The 24,622-nt window shown below is 37.3% G+C and overlaps 4 protein-coding genes across 4 annotated transcripts; all 4 read right to left on the bottom strand.

The window, feature by feature from the left end:
* Positions 1–614: 614 nt before the first annotated feature.
* On the bottom strand, positions 615–3,513 carry LOC140795704 (probable disease resistance protein At5g63020). Its single transcript, XM_073148429.1, has 2 exons — positions 939–3,513; positions 615–786 (listed from the first exon to the last, which is right to left on the bottom strand). Exons 1-2 carry the CDS (start codon positions 3,195–3,197, stop codon positions 760–762), a joined length of 2,286 nt encoding a protein of 761 aa, XP_073004530.1. The 5' UTR covers positions 3,198–3,513; the 3' UTR covers positions 615–759.
* Positions 3,514–6,255: 2,742 nt separating this feature from the next.
* LOC140794835 (small ribosomal subunit protein uS17-like) lies at positions 6,256–8,610 on the bottom strand. The gene is made up of 6 exons (XM_073147083.1): positions 8,333–8,610; positions 8,025–8,065; positions 7,758–7,858; positions 6,816–6,960; positions 6,646–6,735; positions 6,256–6,479 (listed from the first exon to the last, which is right to left on the bottom strand). The coding sequence occupies exons 1-6, from the start codon at positions 8,342–8,344 to the stop codon at positions 6,386–6,388; spliced, it is 483 nt and encodes a 160-aa protein (XP_073003184.1). The 5' UTR covers positions 8,345–8,610; the 3' UTR covers positions 6,256–6,385.
* A 269-nt stretch (positions 8,611–8,879) lies between these two features.
* On the bottom strand, positions 8,880–19,660 carry LOC140795230 (threonine--tRNA ligase, mitochondrial 1). Its single transcript, XM_073147681.1, has 21 exons — positions 19,274–19,660; positions 18,041–18,152; positions 17,827–17,952; positions 17,557–17,616; positions 17,179–17,268; positions 16,145–16,219; positions 15,854–15,982; positions 15,686–15,775; positions 14,185–14,273; positions 14,007–14,103; positions 13,829–13,915; positions 13,573–13,657; positions 12,654–12,748; positions 12,536–12,568; positions 12,156–12,242; positions 11,525–11,617; positions 10,252–10,344; positions 9,953–10,174; positions 9,797–9,868; positions 9,563–9,634; positions 8,880–9,218 (listed from the first exon to the last, which is right to left on the bottom strand). Exons 1-21 carry the CDS (start codon positions 19,558–19,560, stop codon positions 9,123–9,125), a joined length of 2,190 nt encoding a protein of 729 aa, XP_073003782.1. The 5' UTR covers positions 19,561–19,660; the 3' UTR covers positions 8,880–9,122.
* A 1,635-nt stretch (positions 19,661–21,295) lies between these two features.
* On the bottom strand, positions 21,296–23,080 carry LOC140794939 (protein RGF1 INDUCIBLE TRANSCRIPTION FACTOR 1-like). The gene is made up of 4 exons (XM_073147231.1): positions 22,731–23,080; positions 22,393–22,638; positions 22,136–22,276; positions 21,296–21,920 (listed from the first exon to the last, which is right to left on the bottom strand). The coding sequence occupies exons 1-4, from the start codon at positions 22,737–22,739 to the stop codon at positions 21,597–21,599; spliced, it is 720 nt and encodes a 239-aa protein (XP_073003332.1). The 5' UTR covers positions 22,740–23,080; the 3' UTR covers positions 21,296–21,596.
* Between the last annotated feature and the right edge of the window lie 1,542 nt (positions 23,081–24,622).

The following is a 24,622-nucleotide window of genomic DNA, read 5'->3' as shown; positions in this document are numbered from 1 at the left end:
TAATGAACCATTCTATGGAAAAAGGGTTGGAGGGAAGTTCTGACAACATTAATTAACTCTCGGTTATGTTGTGCTCTTCTCAAAAAGAATTAGTTATAGGAACATCTATAGCATGCCAAAGTTGCTGTAAGTATGACTTGTTGTAAAATGAGTGGAAATGATTTGACTATATATTCTCCTCTGCTGTAGTGGGGACATCAATATCATTTTATTGTTCTTGTAGAATTACAAAGATACTTGCCTGTGGCATACAAATGACCTTTATTGAGATCAGAAAACCACAACAAACCAAAGCATAAATTAAACCATTCGCTGTTTTGAAAATAAATCATGACAAGGGATGACAGAGATGGATGTAAAAGAGAAAAAAAAAATCAACACCAACAGAAATATCTATCAGCCCAAGAGAAGAGAAGAGTAGGACCTCTGACAATTATTCACGACTGTGATCAATGTTTAAACGATTGGAGGGAAGTTTTGACACTGCTGTCTTCCCACTCTAAATCTTCCCACCATTGTTTGGAACCACTAATAGATCTTAATTTGCTCGGGATGTTACCTGCTCGGAATGGGAGCTTCTTCAATTTCGGACAGTGGCGGACCATGATCACATTTAACGCCGGGAAAGTGAATGCGGGGTGGCAAATGGAAACCATCTCTGGCAGACGGTACAAAGCTATCTTCCTGAGGCAAGGGAAAGTAGCGGTCCACGTGATTGCTCTTCTTAAAGACGGTACAACTGCAATTATTTCCCTCATGCTAGAACACATAGTTATGTTCAGTTCCCTAAGGCAAGGGAGATGCAAAACCCATGAGATGTTTTTCAACTTCTGACAAGAACTTATATTTAAGGTGCCAAGAGCCTGAAACAGCTCCTTGGGAACTACTCCCTTCCATATTATCTCTTCTAAACAGTCCATACTGATAATTATGAGTACCTTAAGTCCCCGAAGATGCCATGTGGGGTGTCGATGGTCACCTTCAATCACCAATTGGGTCACATGGCTATTGCTAAAACAGAGTTCAGCTAAGTTCATCAGGATTTGCCTGTCCCCAAGAAAGCTAGCCGACAAGGACAAGGAAGTGGAATTCTCTAGTTTGCTTATGCCGAGCCACCGGATTGATACATTGGGCAACTCAACAAGTCTATAGAGTTGCGACGTATCTCCTATGCAAATTCCAAGACCTTTTAGATTGTTTGAGCACTCTAATTCTTCCAAAAGTTGTGATGCCAAATAGGTCAAATTTTCACCAATAATCCTCCATGTTTGATATAAGTCGAGAACCTGCAAAGACTTGAGTTTTGCAATAGCACCTTGAGGTATTGTATGGATTCCAGTATTCCGTAAAATCAGGAACTTGAGATTGACAAGAGATCCCAGCTCCACAGGGAGAGACGGCATTCTATTGTCTGTAAGGTTGAGGTATCGGAGCTGGACCATCCCACATATCTGATTGGGAAAATGTTTAAATCCACAGCGGGAGAGGTCAAGATATTGGAGGGCAACTAGAGCTCCGAAATTATCTCCAAGCTTTTGCAATTTATGGTTACTTGAAAGCATCAAAGTGGTGAGTTTGGATGAAAAGGATGTAGTTGCAATATGAGGAAGTGCTTCGATGTCACTGCCCATCAACGTTATCCTTTCTGCTTTGTGCCAATTTTCCTTGTCAAGTTGAGCCTCATGTTTAAAGACCATCCATTTGTTCTTGTTCTTCCCCTGGTCGTGTGTTATCCACAACGCCATATCGCGTAACACATCATGCATCCTCACTTTATCTCCTTCTTCATCCTCCTCTAATAAGCATGCGCCTATCAGATTGCCGCTCAGAGTGTGTCCAGCGTTATAAACTTCCGACATGTTGTCAAACTCTTTTATTAAGCCTAATCCCATCCAATATTCAACAAGGTCATTCTTCCTCATCCGATAATCCTCGGGCCACATGGAGCAAGACAAGAAACACTCTCTCAAGGTATTAGAATTCAAGCTATCATAACTGAACTTTAATCTATAAAAAGTACTCCCTTCTTGATCTTCGATTTCATCGAGTCGCGACTTCTTAAGTAGATGAATGGCATACTCCCATTCTCTTGGATCCTTCTTGTCGTACATGGCCCGACCGGTTGTGATAAGAGCCAGTGGCAAGCCCTCCAACTCCTTGATGACATCTTTCGCAAGGCGTGGTAGGAGAAAATGAGAGCTGATGGTTTCCTCGCCAACCTTCTCCAGGAAGAGGCGCCATGCGTCGTCATCGTTCAGGCACTTCACTTTGATTTTCTTTCTCACTTCCATCTTGCCACAAACATTTATTGATCGCGTGGTCAACACCACCTTGCGCTTGCATCCGCCGACCATCCCGAGCGGAATTGGGATTCCAACATCCTGCAGATCAAGTCGCCCCCAAAGGTCGTCCAACAACAGGAGGAAACTTTTCTTTTGGAGGAAGTTGAAGATGAACTTAGCTTGCGCCGACACATCCCCATCTCTCGGCACATCCTTGTGTTGCTGCGGGTTCAGAATCTGGACGATCTGCTTCTGAATTGTTTCTGTTGTACATGATTGAGAAGCTGTGACGAAGAACACGTGATTAAAAGCAGAGTCGCCAATGAAGGAGTTGTTGATTTGGTGCAAAAGGCGGGTCTTCCCTACGCCACCCATGCCCCAAATTCCGATCATCCCCACCACTTGATCCTCTCTGATGTAGTAGAGTGCTTCTTCAAGATTTGGATTTGCATTTGGAGATGATGTCGATGTGGAAGGAATAGGCACCTCCTGTACAGGAGGCGGCACCGGTGTTATCGCCAGCTCCTTCGTTCTTTCGTCATTTAACAACCTTTGCACATCCAGAAGCAACTCGGCGGCAGTTTTGCTGAGACTGTAGTTGGAACAACAGTTGGGTGAGAAGCATTTGAAGCACAACCACCTCTGCTTATATTTCTCTACCATCGTATCCACTTGGGTTTTCGTAGCTTCCACCTCATCCAACCACCCTTGCAATTGATGAGTTGCTGTCTTCCCCTCCCTCTCAGCAACCTCGATCCCCACTTGGACATCCTTCTTCTTGGTGATCAAATGCCGGGTGGCACTTTCAAGGGCATTCACGTTGTCGCCGGCTTTAAACGGATACGTTATCTGCCGCATCACGAAATCGAACAACGGAGCCAGGGCAAGATCTGCAACTTTACTGAGAAGCTCCATAGAAATCAATGGGAGAGGGAGAGAGGCCAAGAAGAAAGATGAAAGAAGCTACGAGGAGATGCTTTGGAGTTGGTTCTCAATTAGAGCTCCACTCGATGCTTATACTCTCTATCAACACAGCACACCAGTTTCTCGGCAATTATTACTGAACACTTTTACTGTGTAAGAGGATGGTCATATATTACAAAGTCTATGCCAAGTCATTTTTTAACCTAAGAATAATAGGACTTCCTCATCCACCAACCGCTGAGACAATCCTAAGTTGCAGCACAGAACTGTTTCTCGGCAATTGTTGCTGAACCCTTTTACTGTGTAAGATAATGGTCAATATTACAAAGTCCATGCTGAGTCATTTTTTAAATTAAGAGTAGGACTTCCTCGTCCTCCAACACGCTTTACGACAAGGCCAAATAAAAAAATAAATAAAAAGAAACTATAGTGCCCGGTTGTCCTCTTGCATAGATTCTTTGCTTTCACAATTTGAACTCTCCCATCGAGCAATACCTGTTACTCCTCCCATTATGCTTTTTTTATTTTCATAAACTAGACAAAAGTCTAATTAAGAAATTTCTCAATACAAATGCACATAGATCTTAAAACATGTAAGATGACTTACACAACTAGATTAATTCTTTTATTTATTAAGCCACAGATAAGCCTGCCGGTATTTATTTACGTGGGATTTTCTTGTCTAAAACCCGAGCCGAGAACACGCTTTGGGCCTGGCTCGGCCCAGAGCTTTGTGTTCATTAGCCCGTCCGCTGGACTCGGCTAATGTCCATACGTCATTTTTCTGATATTTTCTTTTAGAAAAGTTCCTTCTCTCTGATACTATTCCCCTCCATTTATTTTTCCCTCTTTCTATATCACATTTCGATTTGTTGGTATCCAAGAAGGCATACAGATAATTGGAACCAAAGGTTTTTTTTTTGGTTGGATCGATAATATAATTACCTAAAGGACCAAAATCACTTTTCCCCTGTAAACTTTAGTTTGTCTCTTTGCACTTTTAGCTAATTACAATAATTAGATTTTTATTCTAAAGTCATTGTTGTGTCCTTTTAATTTAAGACTTATTACCAGTTTAAATAAAATTTCTTTAACCCTACCACTCTTAAAACTTTTTATCTGAATATATGTATATATATATTTAAGGTCATTTAAATTATTCTGTAATATTTATTAGTGATATTTATATTTACAGTTTAATCAAAAGGTATAGGAAAACGTAATGATTCAAGTAAAATTCAAGTAGATAACGTGATTTTGGTCCAAAGTTTATTTAACCTGAAAATTCTATCATATTAGATGTGAAGACATTAACATTCCAATGTAAAAAGATAAATCTAGCCATATATTCTTTTAAATCTCATTTTTGCCACTGCCAATTTAAAATAGATACAAAAGAATCTCCTTACTACATGATCGTTACAAAGATATATACATGCATACAAACTAACGGATCGTCGGTTCTTCCGATAGCATCGATTTCCAAACCCTAATGACGCTATCCCGACGGCGACGGGGACGCCGGGAGGCGAGACGAGAAGCTCCGATACCGGAACCCCTCGCCGGCGAGTTCGCCGCCGTCCTCGATTCCCTCGTCGAAGTTGCGAGCGTAGCTGAGTGGATCGTAGCTAAAGTCGCCGCCGGCGATCCGGCGCCGCCTTCCAATCAGGCCTCTCCACCTCTCGCCGATTGCCGGCACCCTCGCCCGCAGCCACGTGGAAGACGACCGGATGAGAGACGCCGGCCGCTCGCCGTCGCCGTCATCGGCGCCGCCGCAGGCGTTGAAGCAGCACGAGAAACAGATCCAGTTGCGGAGCTTCTCCTTCTCCATATCGAATTCGAAAGTCTAGGGGTTAGGGTTATGTTTTTGGGGGAATAGTGGAAGGAAGACGAAGAGATGGGAATGGAGTTTGGAGACGGCAGTATCGTCATTTATAGGTTGGGGGGAAAAAGACGGGGAAGGATATAACGCGGTCGTTGAAGGAGTGACGAGAAAGCAGTGGGCGGGGGCGGGGGGAATCGCGCGTAGGAGGAGATGTAAAGGGTAGTTTAGTCATTAAAAAATAAAAAGTTCCGGAATCGCCCGTGAGTGTGGGGCACTGCTCCAGGCTATCCGACGTGGAATAAGATAACGTTATGTTCTGATCAACTACAGGAAGCAATATGCTGTTGATTGCAACTTGCAAGCGACTACAACTTATATTGGTTGTCAAATCCATTATTCCAACAAAATAGAAAAAAGAATAATATTTGCATGCATAATTGTTTTAAGAATAAAGCCTCACCCACAAATACTTTATAAAAGTTCTACAAATGTTGATGATGTGTTAATATATGTAAAGAAAAAAAAATCATAGTTTAATAAGATACTACATTATTTATTTTTATAGAATGGTTGTAAAGTAATTGTAAGCATAGCAGTATTTATTGTCTAAAACTCATAAGAATTCGGTACGAGAATTTCTCGGCTTGAATTCCAGTGGCTCCCAATATGAGCATTCTACGACACCAGCAGTCTCAGGGGTAACAATTTAAGGTTGCACTATAAAAGATTTCTACTTCACTCAGAAAACAAACAAAAAAAATAACCTCTCTTTAATGAGAGTATGACCCACTTTCTTTTTCTGAGTGAGACCTCATATCTGATTATCTACTGAAGAGGGGAATCTATGCAGCAATTTGGTAGGCCCAGTTGAAAAGGTTGCACCTCCAACACATGATGATATCATGCAGCAAAAGAGAGGATGTGGCCTGTCAGAAACTACTAATATGGATAAGAATGTTATCGATTTCCAAAATCAAGTCCAAGGAACCACAGAGGAAAGGAGGTCCTCCAGATTGTAATTTCTAGTATTCACTAATGCACTTTACTTGCTCAAAGTTCTTAAGTTATGGTAGCACAACTGGATAATGCATTCCTAATCTGGCACATTATGGGCACTGTCTATCTGAGAGGAGATAAGCCCCAACGGGAAAAGATAAATGGAGAACAACAACTAAATCACTTGAGCAAGCTCAGGACAAAGAAAAAGGAACAAATGCTGAATCATAAAAAATTAAAGAAGCTTGATGCATTAATGAAACAGACTGACAGGAAACAACCAAACCTCAGGTTGCTACTACCAACAACATAATAAGTCTTCTACAAGATGCAAAGTTGTGACAATTGATTTAATGACTCAAACAGCAGTGAATGCTTTCTTCCCGCCTCCGCCGGTTGATCCAGCTGGTATAACTTTCAGTACATTGAAGCGAACAGTCTTTGACAATGGTCTGGATGAGAAAATAGAGAAGATGTCTCAAAACTGTGAAATATAAAATGTACCAAAACCTTCGCTACCTTTTTGTTTTTGCTAACTACAATTACCAATACAAAAGCGAAGGACTAATTTTCATCATAAATAAGAAAAGCTCATCATCTTTACACTCAGATGCATACCTGCATTGGCCGATAATGACGTGGTCACCTTCTTTCACACGGAAGCAAGGGGATATATGTGCTGGGATGTTTGAGTGTCTTTTCTCATACCTATCAACAAAATGGAATCACAAACAATGAGGAAAAAAACAATAAAATTGGAATGACAAGATATTTCTTCCTTTTCTTGCCTTTGATATTTCTTCACAAAGTGAAGGTAGTTTCGGCGAACAATGATAGTCCTGTTCATCTTGGCACTATGGCATGTGCCAGCTAAGATGCGACCCCTAATTGAAACATTGCCAGTAAATGGGCACTTCTTGTCAATGTAGGTTCCTGTAGATGATTTACAAAATTGAGAACAATCATGGAATGTAAATTTCACAGAATTCCATCTACTGGATTGTGCTCAAACTAAAAGAGTATAGAATGATTTATAATTTACAAAAAAAAGATAGTTGCAGATTGTTTCTTGTTGATCCTTAATTGGTTAGCTTCTTTGGAATAAAGACTAGTTAAGGAACTGAAGAGACAAAGTTCTAAAAGGTAACTAAAATCTAGAATACTTGCTCTAAGGTGGCTTTTCTTTGGATGAGCAATCAGTTCTGAAACTAAAGAAAATAAAAAAGTACAAGAGCCAGAGGAAATGCAAATAATAAGAACCAAGAGATCGAATGAATAAGTTAGCTAGTTGGTTTTCCTAGATTAGGCTCTCCAAAAAAGGTGAACTAGGAAGCTCCAGAAAAGTAAGTACGCAAAATTTAAAAAAAATCCAGAATAATTTAGTTATATTGTGCCTTACATGATAGCAATTAATCCTAAAGGTTTCACACCAAATCCTGTCTTGCTTAAAATTGCCTCAAACAGGAACTCAACAACTCCTATTAGCCACCAACCTAAAACTCAAACAGCTGAACTTTAAAAGTATGATGCAGCATAAATACAAATCTGGAGGTGGAACTTTGTCGAAATTTAACAATTGGACTTCTGATTAATGATCACAAAGAAAAACAATTGCATAAGAAATAAGATAGACCAGTATAACTCCCAAGACAATACCCTCAACATAGAAAATTAAAAGAATGCAATATAGTCAACTACAAATTCCTCAATTAGATGCTTCAGAATCGGACCTTCAACGGCCTCTCTTGGAGTCTTAAATCCAAGTCCAATGCTCTTCCAAAACCGATTCCCGCCCTTACCAGGCCTCTTTCCCTTTCCAGATTTTTTCGAGCTGTAAAACATCCCATAGCATTAGTAAATCGTCACTGAACCAAGTGCGAACTGAAGCTTTCTTTTGATACGAAAAGAAAGTGTGCGAAGTTGACGTAAGACCATCTCATTTCTCTCTACTTCTACTCAGTGCAGAAGAATTCAAAAGAATTCGTCAATAAACCTACCATAGAAACACCTTTGGCTGCTTCAGAAAGGCCTTCTCAGTCTGTATCAATTTCAGAACAGCAAATCAAGTAAAGAAACTAATAAATACATTCTTCAATACAGTATGATAAACCTAAAACACTAAAATATCTTAAGATGCACGGATGCTTAACACCACAACCAAAAACCACTCAAATTAATAAAAAGAAGAAAGTATATGACGCAAAATCGAATCTTTCGCCACTTGGTAAGTTAAAAATCTTTGAAGGGTACTACCGACGCAGGAAATGAAACAGAAACAAATCGATGCGAGTCGATGAAGACTGACCTGTTCCGCCATGATCGATCAGTTGATGAGCACGAAATGGAGGAGAAATTAGAGCTGCGGCAGCGAGAGGATGCAGAGATTGGAGGCTGCCTTCTTCTCAAAGTGAAACCCTAATGCCTAGCACAAGGGCTCAAGGGGCAAAGGGCACACGAGTAATAAATGACTACGAGTGGTAACAGGTCGGATCCGTTTCGATCCCATGGTGAACCTTTAACAGAGCCGAATTCGATGTGGTCGTATGATATCGGACCTGGTTCGGGACCTACCTTATCGGAACCGAAGGGAAGCAACTCCTGCTAATAATGATAATAATAGTCATCACCATCTTTATTAAAGTTATTATTTTTATTATCTTTATCATCATTATTATTGACCTTAAACCATGCTAAAATAAGTTGGATACAAGTTTGAAGTCTTCTCCTAGATTTCAGAAAATTTGAATATTATATGGCTATTTGCCAAGTGTTAGTTTCCTGATCATGAGTGCCATATGATATCAAATTTGAATATCAATATAATAAGTATCGATTATAAGTGCCGAACAGAGTTTAGAAATTCAAAATGTTATTCAACCCTCCTGAGGAGGAAAAAGTTCATACAATTCATCAGTGCAAAACCAAAGCTACCACTGAATTGTTTGACTAACATTTCAGACAAAAATTGATGATCAAGTCACACAGTATAAGTGTGATATCAATCCACAACATCATCACGAGTATACAGAAGATTATAAATTAAATAGGAAACAATATATCTTTCTCAGATTTTTGCCGAAAAAGATTTGCAATAATTATTGGTAAGCTGCTACTTCTTCCTTAAAGCGTGTGATGAGAGCGTCGACACTCATTATGCAGTGATCGGCCTTATCCCTTATTCTAACACTTACCTGCAAAAGAAGAAATTAGTCATGACCACTAGTTATTGAGATTTGCATTGTATCTGGATGAAGAAAATTTTCTAGCTGTTCATTCTGAAAAACTAAAGACAAAACTGTGACAAGAAACCAAAAGATACGTAGTCACTGAAACAAATTGAACAAATGCACCTAAGATGCACATAGCTTAAGGAAAATAATTCATTTTTAATGACAAGGATACTAGATTAGTTGTGGGTCCTTTCCAAGAATCCAGGAACGACTAATGTTAGGCCAAGAATTTAAATAAATATTATCTGGGAAAGACATAATGATGGTCCAGCAAAAAGATATGCAGCACATGTAGCAAGTATAACCTGTTTAGTGTTTGCTTCCTGGACACCGACAACCAAAATATAGTTGTATTGTGCTAATTGAGCTTCCCGCACCTGCAATGATGTGCATAATCCAATTCATATATTATACTTCGTATGCAGTTTATGAAATTGTACATCTCACAAGTTCCAAAAGCATCTAGTAATTCATCCTATGCGAAGCTTAAAGTGAAAGGAAATAATGCAACACTTAGTTAAGGAAAAGAAGAAAAAGACCTTCTTTTGAATTGTCCGATCTGTCGAGTCAACATCAACATAATACCCAGCTTGAAATATTTGGTCATGCACCTAAATCATAACAGAAAAAAAAATTCCATAAAAAAGGTAACTAGAAGAAACTCTCATATTTCTAGCACTACTGAATTTCTATACCTGCTTTGCATATTCTTGAGTATTTGATGATATAGAACAAACAATGGCTTGGCGAGGGCTAAGCCATAATGGCCATTTTCCTTTATAATGTTCCAAAAGAATTGCAAACATCCTTTCAACAGATCCTAGGATTGCCCTGTGTATCATGACAGGTCTTTCAAGTTTAGCTTCATCTTCTGCTGAGTAGGATAGTTTAAAGCGAAGAGGAAGTTGGAAGTCCAGCTGTATCAGACGAGAAAAAGTTAGACAGTGAAGATGCTTTCTATATATGGCAAAGTACAGATGTTGCAACATGAAACCTGCAAAGTTGCACATTGGAACTTTCTCTTCAGTGCATCAAACACGCCAATGTCGATTTTTGGCCCATAAAATGCACCATCTCCTTCATTAATCTGCATATTATAAACACAAAATAAGGTACCTGAAAGGATGATCTTTATATCTGATGATGTTTGATATGATAGTATTAATCAATCAGGCAAAAATGAGAATAATATGGCCCCGATACATAACTTATTGGATGATATAAAGAGCACGAATATAATTGCCTGACATTGCTCAGATTTCCCTGGCGAACATTATATCCCACAAGTTCTTTAAATCATAGATATCATGTTGAAAGTGCCAAAATAAGCATAAACTTAATGGGCTACAAAAATGGCAAGTGTGGCAAACTTCATACTACTAATAAGCAAAGCAAAATGTGGGAAAAAAAAAGTTACCAAAAATATGAACCCTATTGTGAGACAACACTAATGCATCACCTGTAACTACAAACTTCTTGCTTTTAGTTCCAAAAGCACAGTTTCAAGCTTAATGTATGTAAATTGTCTTGATCTGACTTTTCTCTTTCCTTCACTTACTGTCCAATGTCAGTATCACCAATTTTTTTGAAATATCAAGTATGATTTGAGAGAGGAGGTAGCCCACAGAACAGATGTGCCAATAAATACATACAATGGCTCTTTATCAAATTATCAACTTCTGATGATGCAAACTCCACATTGCATCCGCACCATCTGTGGACTAGAATTTTCATGAAATACAAGACATATCCAACCATCCAATTAAGTTTACTGTTTCACACCAAATTTATTGTAAACAAAACATATTAGAACGCTATACCTCTGCAGTTCCTTTAATCCACTTGGAGCTTATTGGAAGTGAGGCTACTACAGGGGCATCATCCATGTATATAGATTGAAAACAAAAGAGAAAAGGAGAGTTGACATTGACATGTCTGAATGCAAATAGTACAGTTCTGAGATGCTCAGAACGATCTCCACTCTAATTAAAATTTGCATAGACAGAGGTTGTATAACTACAGTATATCTGTAGCAGCTTGTTAGCATGTGATCTGCATTTTGCAGTCTAGACAATAAATAATTACAGATATAGAAGAAGGGACCTTATTTATACAACAGCTAAAAGCTATTGTGGAGAAACAGTATACAGAGAGTGAGCTCTCAACTGTCAGTGTTTCCATTTCCATAAGTGCACCATAATGCAGTCAGTACATCCCCAAATTTAGCTAAGATATGAATACCTCAGAAAGCGTTTCAGTGCAAGTACCTGCCATGGCCTTCCAAACTCATTAAGAGCATCTGATAGAGCAGCCTCAGCCTTATTCCATGTTTCAATGTCCCCCAAATATTTCTCTGGCCTCTGTATTGTTCAAACAAAATAATAAATCTATAGAGCAAAATGTCCATAGAGATACTACTTTTCATTATTTATTAGTATGAAATAGAAAAATGAATTTGTATCAAAGAAAAAATTCCATTATTTCTCGTAAAAGAGTTCATATATTTCTATGATAGGCAATAAAAAAGGAATCAAATCTCTTACAATTAGTGGCTGTTAATGAACAAAAGAAAAATCAAGCAAGAGAAAGATTTGACATGTATCTCATAATCACAGTTGGTTTGTCACTTTACTTTATCAGCAATAGGCTCATCCAATGTATGAGAAACATTTGTGCTTTTCCTCTAGAGGTGGACCAAGAATATATGAATGTTAACATACTACTTATGCAGACAGTTGCCTCCTCTCTAGCATAAATAAGCCAAAAATCCACATGTTCAAAATTGAAATAATATAGTGATATGACAACATCCAAAATCAAAATGGCCATGCTGTGCAACAAACCCCAAGTTTAAGTCTAATATATGCAGGTAATGTAACAGAAAGAAAAGGAATTTACCGTTGATAACTCCAACTCAAAGGTAAATCCGAATACTCCATAGGTGTAACTGATAAACTCCAAAACACCCTTGACCTCGTCTTTAATCTGTATATTTAGAAAAAGTGCATGAAAATGCAAAAGGTATCACCACGATATCAACAATATGAATCAGCAAATTTATCATTGTAGCATAACTGTTTCAGACAGGTTCAGCCTTTTTTTTTGTGACCAAACAAGGTTAGTTGACAATAGTCGGGCTGGGGATTTTACCATACAGTGCCACATTACTAGAGCGAATTAACTCTCTAAGCTCATACATTTGTAGGGCAAATTAAAATTCTAAGCGCACAACATAAATACATAAAAAGATTGCCACAATATAAAGGAATGTAACAAACCTGACTCTCCCTACAAAATATATGAGCATCATCCTGCAAAAAAGTAAATCTTTTTTATCATTAAATGGTTGGAGAAAATCAATAGTTCATAAAAAGTTGTACATAGATAAGCAACTACCTGCTGAAACCTTCTAACACGTGTCAAACCAGTAAGTGCACCACTAAGCTCATTTCTGTGCAGAACTCCAAAATCTGCCATGCGGAGAGGCAATTCTGCAAAGTATCTCGAAACAGTCAATGATTCTTAGAAGTACTGTTTTCAAAGAAAACAAATAGAGAAAAGTAGCCTGTTAATGATACTAGGGACCTGAATATTTTCATGAACTAAAGTATTACTTTCATGTATATCTGCGAAGACGAAATAAATATAACATTACACGACACCATGTTTGAGTACTCAGCATGAACATGATGACTCCCAATTTTCAGCAGCACATTATATCCTTTATGGCAACTAAAGCCATTCTGGTGTCATTTGCAATCACTGCATTAATATAATTTGGTAACCACCAGCACCCTTATCCACATAGAGTTCAGATCTATGTTAACTGGACCTATTCAGTCATCCTGAAGTACTAGCATCAATATGATGTGATGTTTGTACAGATTAGACACTTAATAGTATGCCGTTGCTAGTAGAAATTTTTGGGTATCAGAAGGATGTGTGGCTTGTACACATATACCATAACATGATCTAATACTGTACTCAAGTCTATGTATGGATTATAGTAAGCTCGACCCACTTAGTATCATCATATCAGTCAAATTTGAAGTTTGTAACAAACAATACACCACAGCATGCCCTGATACTGTACTCAAGTCCATGTATGGAATATAAAGCTCAACCTACTTTACTTAGTATCATCATATCGATCAAATTTTAAGTTTTTAACAAACAAATACACCACGAAATAAATCTTCAGATTGGCTTATAGCATGAGAAAGCAAACCAAAGTCTACTAACTTCTAAGTGGCCTCCACTGTTAGGCAAACATGAAAAAGAGTCTAAGAGGTTTGCATATAGTAGAGCAGCTCACCTCTGTATGAGCGAACCCTGTGCTCAAACATTAAACAGTGTCCAGGACAGTTCATTGGCTTAAGACCAAATTCCTGTTTCTCTATCTGCATAAAAAATATTAACTCCAATGAGTACCATGTAACTCAATCCAAGTAGCAGGAAAGATGTCATTCTCAGATCCAGCATGTAAATCAGAATCTACAGTGACAATACTGTATTTGCAGATAGATTTTTTTTTTAGCATCAACAATCTAATTAATAGAAGAAATTAGTACCTCAAAGACAAACATGTTTTCTTTGTAGTTGGCAGCATGCCCTGAGGTTTCCCAGAGTTGCATGTTGTAAATATTTGGTGACAGTACCTGACAAGTGGTGATGAATGAGAAGAAAATCCAGAGAATAAAGATATTTTAACACAATTAAATAAATCAAATATTAGAGATAACAACTGACCTCTTGATAGCCTCTGTCTCGATATTGTTTTCTCAAGAACTCTATTAACTTGTTATATATTCTAGTACCATTTGGAAGGAAGAAACAGCTCCCTGGACTGCATGATTAAAGAAGTATCTCATACCCAGCAGAAGATAACATGAATGCCAAAATAAAGAAAGTAAAATGTGTAGGTCACCTAAGAGGATGGAAAAAGAAAAGCTCTTGAGACTGTCCTAGTAATCTATGGTCTCGTTTCTTCGCTTCCTCTAGCAATGTAAGGTATTCCTGCAGATACGCACATATATAAACAAAATGAGCCGCCAGAAAATAAACAAAATATGTATAAGTTTCCAACTTTGTAGGAATGTCTTCCATTTGGTACAAAGCAAATAAACCTCCCAGTTCAAAAGAAATCATATCTTATCTGTCTAGATCCTCTTTGTATCTTACAAGAGCCCACTCCATGTCGTGAGACAAATAAATCTAAGATAAATTGTAACAACCAACTAGCTTGAAGATTTCACTTCAAGTCTCTAGCCAGCTTTTATTTTATCAGGATCTGATTAACATTTTCAAACCAGTTGAAATCAGACATCTGCTCATGGTTCCAATGCATACTTCTGTAGCCTCATAATCAACTACATATAGTTTGAAGTTGCATGCAATATGACATTACAATAAATCATGATAAAATTTTCAAAGAAACTCTAATCTCCTTCTCACAAGGAAAAAAGATAGAGCCAATCCAATTAAATGAGCCAAAAGAGACTACAGAACTCTTCTTTTAATAACAGATCAACAAACAAAAATATGTGGCTATAAAGTGTAGATGTATCATAAGATTAATAACACAATTTTGCAAGCTAATTCAAATTATAGAATAGTGTACTGCTTAAGATAGCATAAATTAGAATGTGTATTATATTATTAATCAACCCCTTTAGATTTATCTTGTGGAGAACATGGTTATTAACATGATACTAGAGTTTGATTATGACCCTGAAATAAAATGATATTAGATCTTGGTCAAGATCTTGATCCCTAAGATCTATGGTGTTTCTGCAATCATGATTATTTCACATGAACGCTTTTGTAAATTTGAGTTCCACAGGCTCAATGCATTTAACCAGGAAAAACTCCTCACACTAATGCTAAAATTCATGCATTGGAACTTCTGTGGATCCTCAAGCATCAACAAAAGGATAGATTAAGATGGTTTTCATGTCCAATGAAGATCATGCAGTGCGCCAATATGTAGGAGTGATTTTATCCACATAAAGGTTCCTTAAAGAGGGAGGAGAAGGCCAAAACTTACATGGCTTAAAATAGTAGAGAATTAATTATTTTCTTAACTGCCCCCTTTTTGGTATATGAAAATTTGAAAACATAAGAATTTTGGATGGTTCAAAATGCATTATTGCATGTTTTAAGATTTAAAACTGGCTGCAGAACTTAAATACCAACAAAGGGGAAGGAAAGATGCCCGACTTCTGTCTTGCTTAAATTTTAAAATAATGGTTAATCATAATAGGTGAATGCAGAACTCAAATAAACATGGATCAGAAATTATCATTATATATAAACATGAGAAATATCTAAAGCAAATTTCCAAACATCGTAACTGATACAAGAAAAAACATAAAAGAAGATAACATGAAGCCTAGTTTGAAAATGATCTTGAATAACAGAAGTTGTACCTTGAGACGCTTTGAATCAGGAAAAGAAATCCCATAAACTCTTTGCAAGCTCTCCCGATCTGATTTTCCCCTCCAGTAAGATGAAGAAGCCTGAAATTTTGTGTTATATTGCAAGCTAATGGAAGCTGCATTCATTCGAGAAATAATGTTTCAGGACACAACTGTCACCTTCAAACAAGCAAATGCTTTAACAAATGATGTGCTTGGGATATGTGGCCCACGACAAAGATCAACTAAAGGACCACACCTATAGACAGTGATTGTCTTGTCCTCAGGCAACTCATTGATGATTTCGACCTGCATAAATTGGAAATTATAACATCATATATTGGTACGTATTGAGCTTATGCAATTCCTTTTACTCCAGTTAGGGAGCCAAATAAACCAAGTATGTCGTTAATATGGCATCAATCTGTGAAGGCTAGAATTTCACTGTATAAAATGATAAAATTTTATTGCCTTGAACTTATTTTCTGCAAATATTTCAAGAGCTTGCTCTCTGGAGACCTCAATTCGCTCAAATGGCTGTTTTTCCTGCATCAAAATTGATGTAAAATATTACTAAGTCACACATATTGTAATGGAGACATTTATCATCATAGTTTGCTGCTGCATACTATTTTTGGAAAGAAAGCAAATATTAGAAAATTAACAATAGCATATATAAGACATGGTTTCTGCTGTAATATATGTATATATATTCTTACTTAGTTACTCAGACCATCATCATGTTAGCTTGATATTTGATAAAGTCTTTTAACATAGGTGCTTCTAGGATAGCAACAAGAGTGAACTTAGTCACTTACAACTGCTTTTGAGAATGAAGTAAAATTTTGCTTCCAGATTTCATAATTAATCATAATAATGCCAACAGATTTCATTATAGACATGAAAATATTGAGAAGGCTCTTAATAGAACAAGAGAGATAGAAAAGCTAGAGAAAATTGAAAGGGAACGGAAGGAACTATGAAGTGGTATATCTCCTTTTCTGTAATCCAACTTTAGAAATGAAGATGTATATCTCTCTTATAAAACCTCAGCGAACATAATATTTGACAAATGTCAAATCTGTTTTTCATAATAAAATTTCTGACAGATGACTAACAAGTGAAAAGTTATATCGATATTTATCAAGTGCAAAATACATGTCACAAGGTCAAGGCAGTAAGCTGAAAATATAAGATAGAACTAGCTCATAAGATTTATGCACCACAACAAAGAATAACAGCATACAACATATACTACTGTTTCCATGATTATATATAACTGTGTCTGATAAGGACATCAAAACACTAAAAGAATTATAAGAAATGACAAGAATTACAGTAGATAATCGATAAAAAAATGTGTAGTACATTTAGGGGCTTATACAACCACTTAAGCTCATTAAGGATTTGAATTTTATGTTATATATATGATAGAAAAGACTAATTGACTCAGCATCACATGGTAATCAGAAGTAATGCAACATAAACAAAAGAACAAAACATACCCCAACAGCTTTATTTGCCTGAGACTGAATGCGACGAAAATGTTCCTCATTCAATGTCAGGTCGTCATAAAATGCATCATAGTAGAAACCCTAGAAACAATAAGAAAATTAGACTTAGATAGTTCTTAATTGTAACGAATATTAGAATATCCTCTACAGATGTAGAAATCTAAATTAACATAAGCTATTATAGTCAAGATAACCATGACAGTTAAATGGAAATTTCAATAATAAGATTTTGGTGGCACATATGTGTACAACAAGCCAAAAAGGCCGACAATGACCAAGTGACCAGTATGCATAATCACTCTGAAAGGGGGAAAAAGCAAAAAAAATAAACGAGACATAAACAAATGATAAGAACACTCAAGTACTTACCTCCCCTCTAGTAGTGCATGGTCCAATACACAGCTTGCATCCATATTCCATTTCGAGAGACTGTCAGAGCGTCAGTTTAAGGCAATGTCAAACTCAATTAGAAGTTAATACAAAAAAATTGGGCTATTTGATAAGCTCAAGGGCTAGAAAAGGTAAATTTACTGGAGAAAATCATATCAAATAACACTTCTACAACATCAAAGTTTTGAGTGCTCATCTGTTGGAAACCAGGTTTTTCTGAAGCAAATGACACATCTAGCTTGGATTTACCTGCCCAAGAATGTGAGCACTGGAATGCCAGAAAGTATCACGTCCTTCATTACTGTCAAACTTGAACAACTTCAGTTCACAATCCCCTTCCAGTGGCCTTGACATGTCCCAAAGAGCTCCATTTACCTTAAACCAAATAAAACTTGAAATATAAGAACTTACGTCCAATAACTTGGGCCAGTTCCCACATATTTCAAGAATGGTGACATCTTACTTGAGCTATTAGAGAACTCGCAGCTAAACCACTTGAAATCCCCTTAGCAATGTCCATGGGTGATGATATCCATTTTTTCCCCTCCTTGATTGTCCCATCAGGCAATGTTATCCTATGAATTGGTATAGTAAAACCACCATTTCCAGTGAAAGAGAAATTTTGGAAATAAAAGAAAAAAGACAAGTATTACTATATAAACAAGATTTCAAGTTATGTCATAGAGGCTGAATGAGTGTTTACGAACTCCATTTTGTTCCTTCTTCCTTGTATTCACTTGTCAAAATATACAAGTTGTCTAAAGCTTCATCCATTATCACCACTCAATATCCAATCAAGTTGTTTCGAGAAAAAAAATAGCCTAACTCTTTATTTTCCTAAAATGAGTGTTTTCATTCCGGCAAAATCCATGCATCATAACAAGAGTTGAACTAGTCCCAAATATCATGAACACTTCAATTGGAGAAGCTTTTTTAGCCATTAATAGGTTAGTGCAGAATGTCACGAAATACAGTTAAATCCAAATTGAACAGTATCCCATTTCTTTGAAATAAAAAGCATAATCCCATAAAGAGAATAGATGTTCCCTCTTGTTTCCACCCTAGCTATGTTTCTGGTTTTCTTTCACGGGCATTGAATGTAGTATACTTCAGACGCTCATCGAGTACAAGTAGATCAAGACTGCAAGTTCAATTTCACAAATAGGTTTCCAAATTCCATCTAAAGAAGGACAGCAAACACTGACTGATGCCAGCAAACAAAAGCCTCTATTTTATATCTCAAAACACCATGAACAAATATTCTAAAAGGAATAAGATTCGTTCTTTCCCCTGTCAGAATAAAACAATATTGCTCATTTGAGTAAGACTCGTCCTCTGTAACTCTACAACATGATGGCATATAAAGCAATTAAAGAAACCAAAAGTGCAACGAGTACACTCCGAAACTAAAAATAATTAAACTAGAGAAAATAAAACTTGGAAATTATTCATGTATAATTGGGGGAAAAAATATTCGTGTTTCCCGTTCTCCCCCCGCAAAACCTACTTGTGAGAACCAAATAAACCCACTCATCTAACTTCTTAACTCAGGACCAAATAAGCATCATTTAAAGCATAATAAAAATTCCCCAGCATTACAGCCAAGGATCCAATAAAACCACATCCATTCCGAAGTAACACAGATCCAATCAAACTCTAGCATGAGACAAATAAAAAAACACCGCAAAACCCTTACTTGATGGGCTCTCCCCCTATGCTCTCCCTTTCGGCTTGCTGCTTAGCTTGGATAGCCTCGAAGAGACGGATGCGCTTCTGGATCACGGCGTCCAGGTAAGCCTCATCCTTGCAGGCCTTCTCCTTCGCCTTGGCCTCGGCTGCGGCCGCGGCGGAGGGGTTGTTGTCTCCCATGGCGGCCGCTGGCGACCGGATGAGGGAGGAGGAGGAGACGAGACGAGCGAAGAGGGGACGATAAGTAGATAATGGCCGCAGAATCGAGAACCCCAGGCGAAGGCAATCGAGCATAAGATGGAGGAGGCGAAGGAAATGGCGGCTGTGATGCTTTCTTTCCCTTCGAAGATTGAGAAGGGTTTAATCGGTTTTTAAGAATAACCTGCCGGATAAGGTCCCACTTATTCTTAGCCGTCAACGGAATAAGACTATCTGACCACGGATTAACTATTCCAGCAGTTTGCTTTCTTGAGCTCCAAGGATAATCTTCTCTTTACCAGATAAAAAAAATGATGCCTTCCAAAGTTCCAATCCAATACATACCGTTTTTTATTCAAGCGAATAAAGGAAGCTCTTATCCGTAAATTGGTGAATAAGATTGTCGTTCTGGCTCCAGATATTGGTTTAGCAGGTACAATGTTAAACCTAATGTCCATTTGCTTCGAGAATAACGAGCTGGATAAGTTTCGGAGGTTCCCTTATTCTCGATTATAAGCAAATTGCATTCCCTTCGTATGGAATAAGAGTATCGACCCCGGATAAGTTTGTGCAATGAAAGAGCCCATGGGCCATGTGAGCTGGACAAGAGGGCCCAGTCATCTCTAATTAGAAAGCCCAATGGGTTTATGAGATGCCTCAGCCCAATAGTAAATTCTTTTTCTCTTTTTTTCTATTTATTTTGCTTTATTTTTATTATCAAATCTAATGAACCTATGGATGAATTACTTGCTTAGAATATTTTAATTTTCACATATTATTTTTTTTCTTATTTATTAGTGTTACTCTTCGTATCACATTGCCAGAATAAAAATGGTGTAGGAAAAGTTCAAATCTCTACTCCACTTTCTTCCAACTTCCTATCATTTCTAAAATACGGGAAGGCAGCAACTTGATCATCCAATGCCATTGCAATTGCATGAACTAATGTTGCTTAGCATTCAAAGCAACCTGATGAGGTAGCTGCTTCTGGTCAAAAGTCAAAGAGGCCCTCATTTAATTAATTAAACTAATTTTCCATTCCGATCTTAATCATGCGAGGATGACAAAGATTTTAAGGTTTTAATAATGGAAATCGAGATTAATATATATTTAAAACATCGAGGCGGAGACACGTACAAGTGCACTTCCCGAGCTTTACAGCTATGTGTGGTATCATGTCATAAGGACAGATCTACTCATTTCTCACTCTAAAAGAGTTTCCAATGCAAATTATTTATTTATTTATTTATTTATTTTTCTCGCAGTCTGATCTCGAGGTAAAATGAACATGCCCTGCTTACTTAATTTTGATTAATTAAACTTGTAAGTAAGACAAAATGTAACAAATATCCTAGTTAGTAGTGTGCATTGCTTATATGGAGCTCTGATAACTTTCTTTATAGAATGCAAAATTTTATTCATCAAAGATGATCTTAGCAAGATGAGGAGATGTTAATTCCATACTGTTGTCTAGTCCATTTTTGACATGCTGTTGATGAATCTTTTTGTTACCTGAAAATATTTTGAAATTTAAGCAAGAATTGAATTATCTATCTTACTTATGATTTAATTTATTTAGTAAAATTCTCCAATGCTTTCTCCTTGCTTAGGAGTTAGAGCAATTAACTTATGAGAAAATTGAAGAGAACACAACAAGAAGATTTTGATGAATGAGATCAGACTGACTTAAAATAAGGTCTCTTCTCTAAACTACTCTAATTTACAGTATGATAAACAACTCTACTGCAGCATATACACAGTGAGTGAATTCAGGAATATCTGAGAGCCTGGACTTGATAATAAATTTTAAATGCCATTTGAATGCTCAAAGGAGACAAAGTTCTTTGAATTTCATATACCAACTTGCTTAACAGCTCTCTTGATGCAGCAAAAAGCACAAGAAAGATCTAGATAGTCTAACTAATAATATCATGATCACCTCAGTGGCTGAGTAGTAGAATAGACTAGTTGTGAAATGTACATTAAAAGCTCGGAATTTGGAATCACATGACTCCGTTAGAAAGAAGAAGAAGAAGAAGAAGAAGAAGAAGAAGAAGAAAAAAAGTAGTAGTGGAAGTACCAAGTAATTAGTCTACTAGGCGGCGAAAAATTAGTCGAAAAAATATCAGATCTTAGCACAGGGGTGATCTATGTGGGATGCCTTTCCTTCTGCTCATGTTTGCAGACATATCCTCATCTGAGACTCTACTTGCAGACCTTGCGCAAAGATACAGCTCGCTACGCTTCTTCCTGACGAACTCGGTGCGTGGCATGCTCAAATTCTCGGAATCAGATGAGCCCATGGGCTCATCACCTTGAATAATTGTGGAGTGAGTGGTCTCCATGGCTTCATCATCAACATCATGGGGGATGAAGAAGTCTGGACTAAGTTGCAGTCTCTTGCATGGCCTCAAGTATTTGTTCAAATCTCTTCTCTGCCTTAAAAGATAATCCACCTACAGATGAAAAAAAGAAACACAAACAAACAAAGAATTCAGAAAGATTCAGAAGATAAACTTAATTAGATGTATAAAGTTGCACATAAGTACACCATTAATACATTGAATTCTATGAATAAGTTCTGATTCAACTTTACTACTTCATTCCTAAGAATCTCTTTAATACTACAAGACTAGTTATGTAACACTCAAAATTATTGCTAGGCTATTACCTTGCAACCAAGTGAGCAATGGATGTAGGGCTCCTGAAGGCTCCTGTCACAGGAGGTGCAGATGTTTCCTGACCCCTTGAACTGCCTATTCTGTGGCCTTTTCTTTAGAAACACCACCTTAGAGCTATTGATTATGTATGACTGCAACATATACATGAAATAAAGGAGAGATTAAGTGAACAGTTCATAACAACTTCACTACAAGTGAGAATATATACATACTTATCTACTGAATTATTCATCCAATGCACACCAACCTGAACATTTGAGCAGTCAATGAGCTTCTCAAGGTCCTCTAATCTCACAACGTCATGGTAGACATAGCGGCGGACCTGCAGAAGCCGATGAAACCGGTGCGACGGGGCGCAGTGTGGACAAATACTAGTGCAGCAATCTAAACAACAGATGTTCTTCTCATTCTTCTTTGCATTCTCATGAGTAGAACAAGCTATGAAGAACTTCTGGGAGTTAAGTGCCTCCAACCAAGCTGGCTTCTGAATGGCCTGATGACATAGAAGAGATCCAAAAAAGTTAATAACCTTTTCAAGTGTGAGAAGGTCAGAAGAAGAGAAAGAGGGGTGCATGCATTGCTCACCATGATCATACCAACATAAGATTAAGTGATCAGTGAGAGAGGAGCTGAGGTTAGAGAGTATATATGGAGGAACACAGGAGAGGATGGGGGTATATATTAACTTCATATATAGAGAGGTATACATACACTTTGTCTACAAAGATTAGATTGAAGAGGGGGAATAAAGAAAAAAAAGAAGAAGATGAGGAAGAGGTGAGGAGAACGTGGGTGCTGTTTTTAGTGTTTCCCATATCTTCCTAACTCCTCTTAACTTAGTCTAAACTTACCTTGGCTTGAGAGCTCCACCCTCATAAACAAATGCCATAGATGGGGCTTTGCCCGAGGAGCTTTGATTCCTTCTTTCTTGCCTTATGTTCTGGTCTTTGCTTCTGATAGTGGGAGTTAAGCAAATTAAGGTAATTTTTATTCAAATCGCTTGGTAATGAGTTATGACACAAATATCGTTTTAACTTTAGACGAAAAACTCACGGTTATAAAATTTATTCAAAAGTGGGAAGAATATATAATTGAGCTTATGACACTGTTTAACATTAGATATGAGAGGCTTAATTCCAGTTGAGCTGGAAGTAAAGGAGAAGAAGTGATCTCCAAGTGGGAGACTATTATTGTCCTTGCAAGATGCAAGTTGATAATTTTTATCCTGCAACTTGGAGAAGATGATCTAGAATAATGGGTTTTGATTCTAAGAACCATTCTGTCGGTCTTGACCACTCTCCCACCTCGGTCAAACTCTTCCCTTCTTTCCCTCCCTAACGATTAGCCATTCTCCATTTAGTGTCTTCGGGGTCAAGGATTTCCTACGTACCAAGACACAGGAAGGAACACATATTTTTTAACTAAAATATTGCCATTTGTCCAGTTGTTAGTAATTTTCTTACGTCTTCTTCTGTAGACGATCCGGGTTTGCACGAAAGATCGCCCACAGAATCCGACTCCTTTTCCTTTTCTTTTTCTTTTTTTCCTTTTCTTTTAAAAAAAAAAAATTTAACGGCCGCAACTTTCTCAATCGCCATCCCATGTGCGGAGTCGCACGTGTGCACGCATCTCCCTCGTGTAAAATAAAGCCGAGGCATGCATACGTGGCGAGATCCCCAAAGCAGCTGCACGAGGGCACTGGGTGATGGTCACGTGACGGGTACTGATCCCCTCACGTGCAGGGCATCGAAGGTCCGGTCACCTCTCCCCCCCCGCCCCCCTGGGTTTCCGCACGCCGATCCGCTGTGCATCCCCAAACACGCACTGTCATGTCTGCTCAGTGCCATTCTGGGGCCCACTTAGTAGTCAGCTGCGCGACGCGACACGTAGCAGAACGCTATTGCAGGTGGATTTTCTTAAACATTTATGAGGAACAATCTATATTTTTTTTTCTTTATTATTATTATTCAACCCATACATATTACTTAAAATATCATAAAACACTTCTTCATTAATTTTTTTTAGAATAATTTTGTTTAGATCTTCCAAATTATCAAAAAAATTATTTATATATTTCTTAGCTTTTTTTATTACCCATAATATATATATCCCTGAACTTTGAAAAATATTCAAAATACTCTTTAAATCAAAGACCAAAAGATTTTGGTTTGAAATTGTATACGGTAGAAAAAAAAAAGTTACTTCGAGGGGTTCAAGTGGAATTATTTGTGATTTTTTTAATGGAGAGTTATTGAATAGACAAGTTAAAGTAATTATAGATATAAAATAATTTCTAATACTTTTTAAAAAGTTTTTAGGTTAAATTAAAAATAAATGGAAAACTGTAATTTAAAATTATTTTAAAAGTAATAAAATGGTGTTTATTTTGTGAGCTACTAGTAAAATTAACTCAAGGTAGGTTTAGACATTAAAAAGCCAAATGTACGAGTTGAATATTAAATGTTTTTTAAGATAAG

The sequence above is a fragment of the Typha latifolia genome, chromosome 9 (genome assembly GCF_019914945.1).
Source record: "Typha latifolia isolate L0001 chromosome 9, TyphaL0001v2, whole genome shotgun sequence".
NCBI classification, from domain to species: domain Eukaryota; kingdom Viridiplantae; phylum Streptophyta; class Magnoliopsida; order Poales; family Typhaceae; genus Typha; species Typha latifolia.
This window is presented reverse-complemented; position numbering and strand designations above follow the sequence as displayed.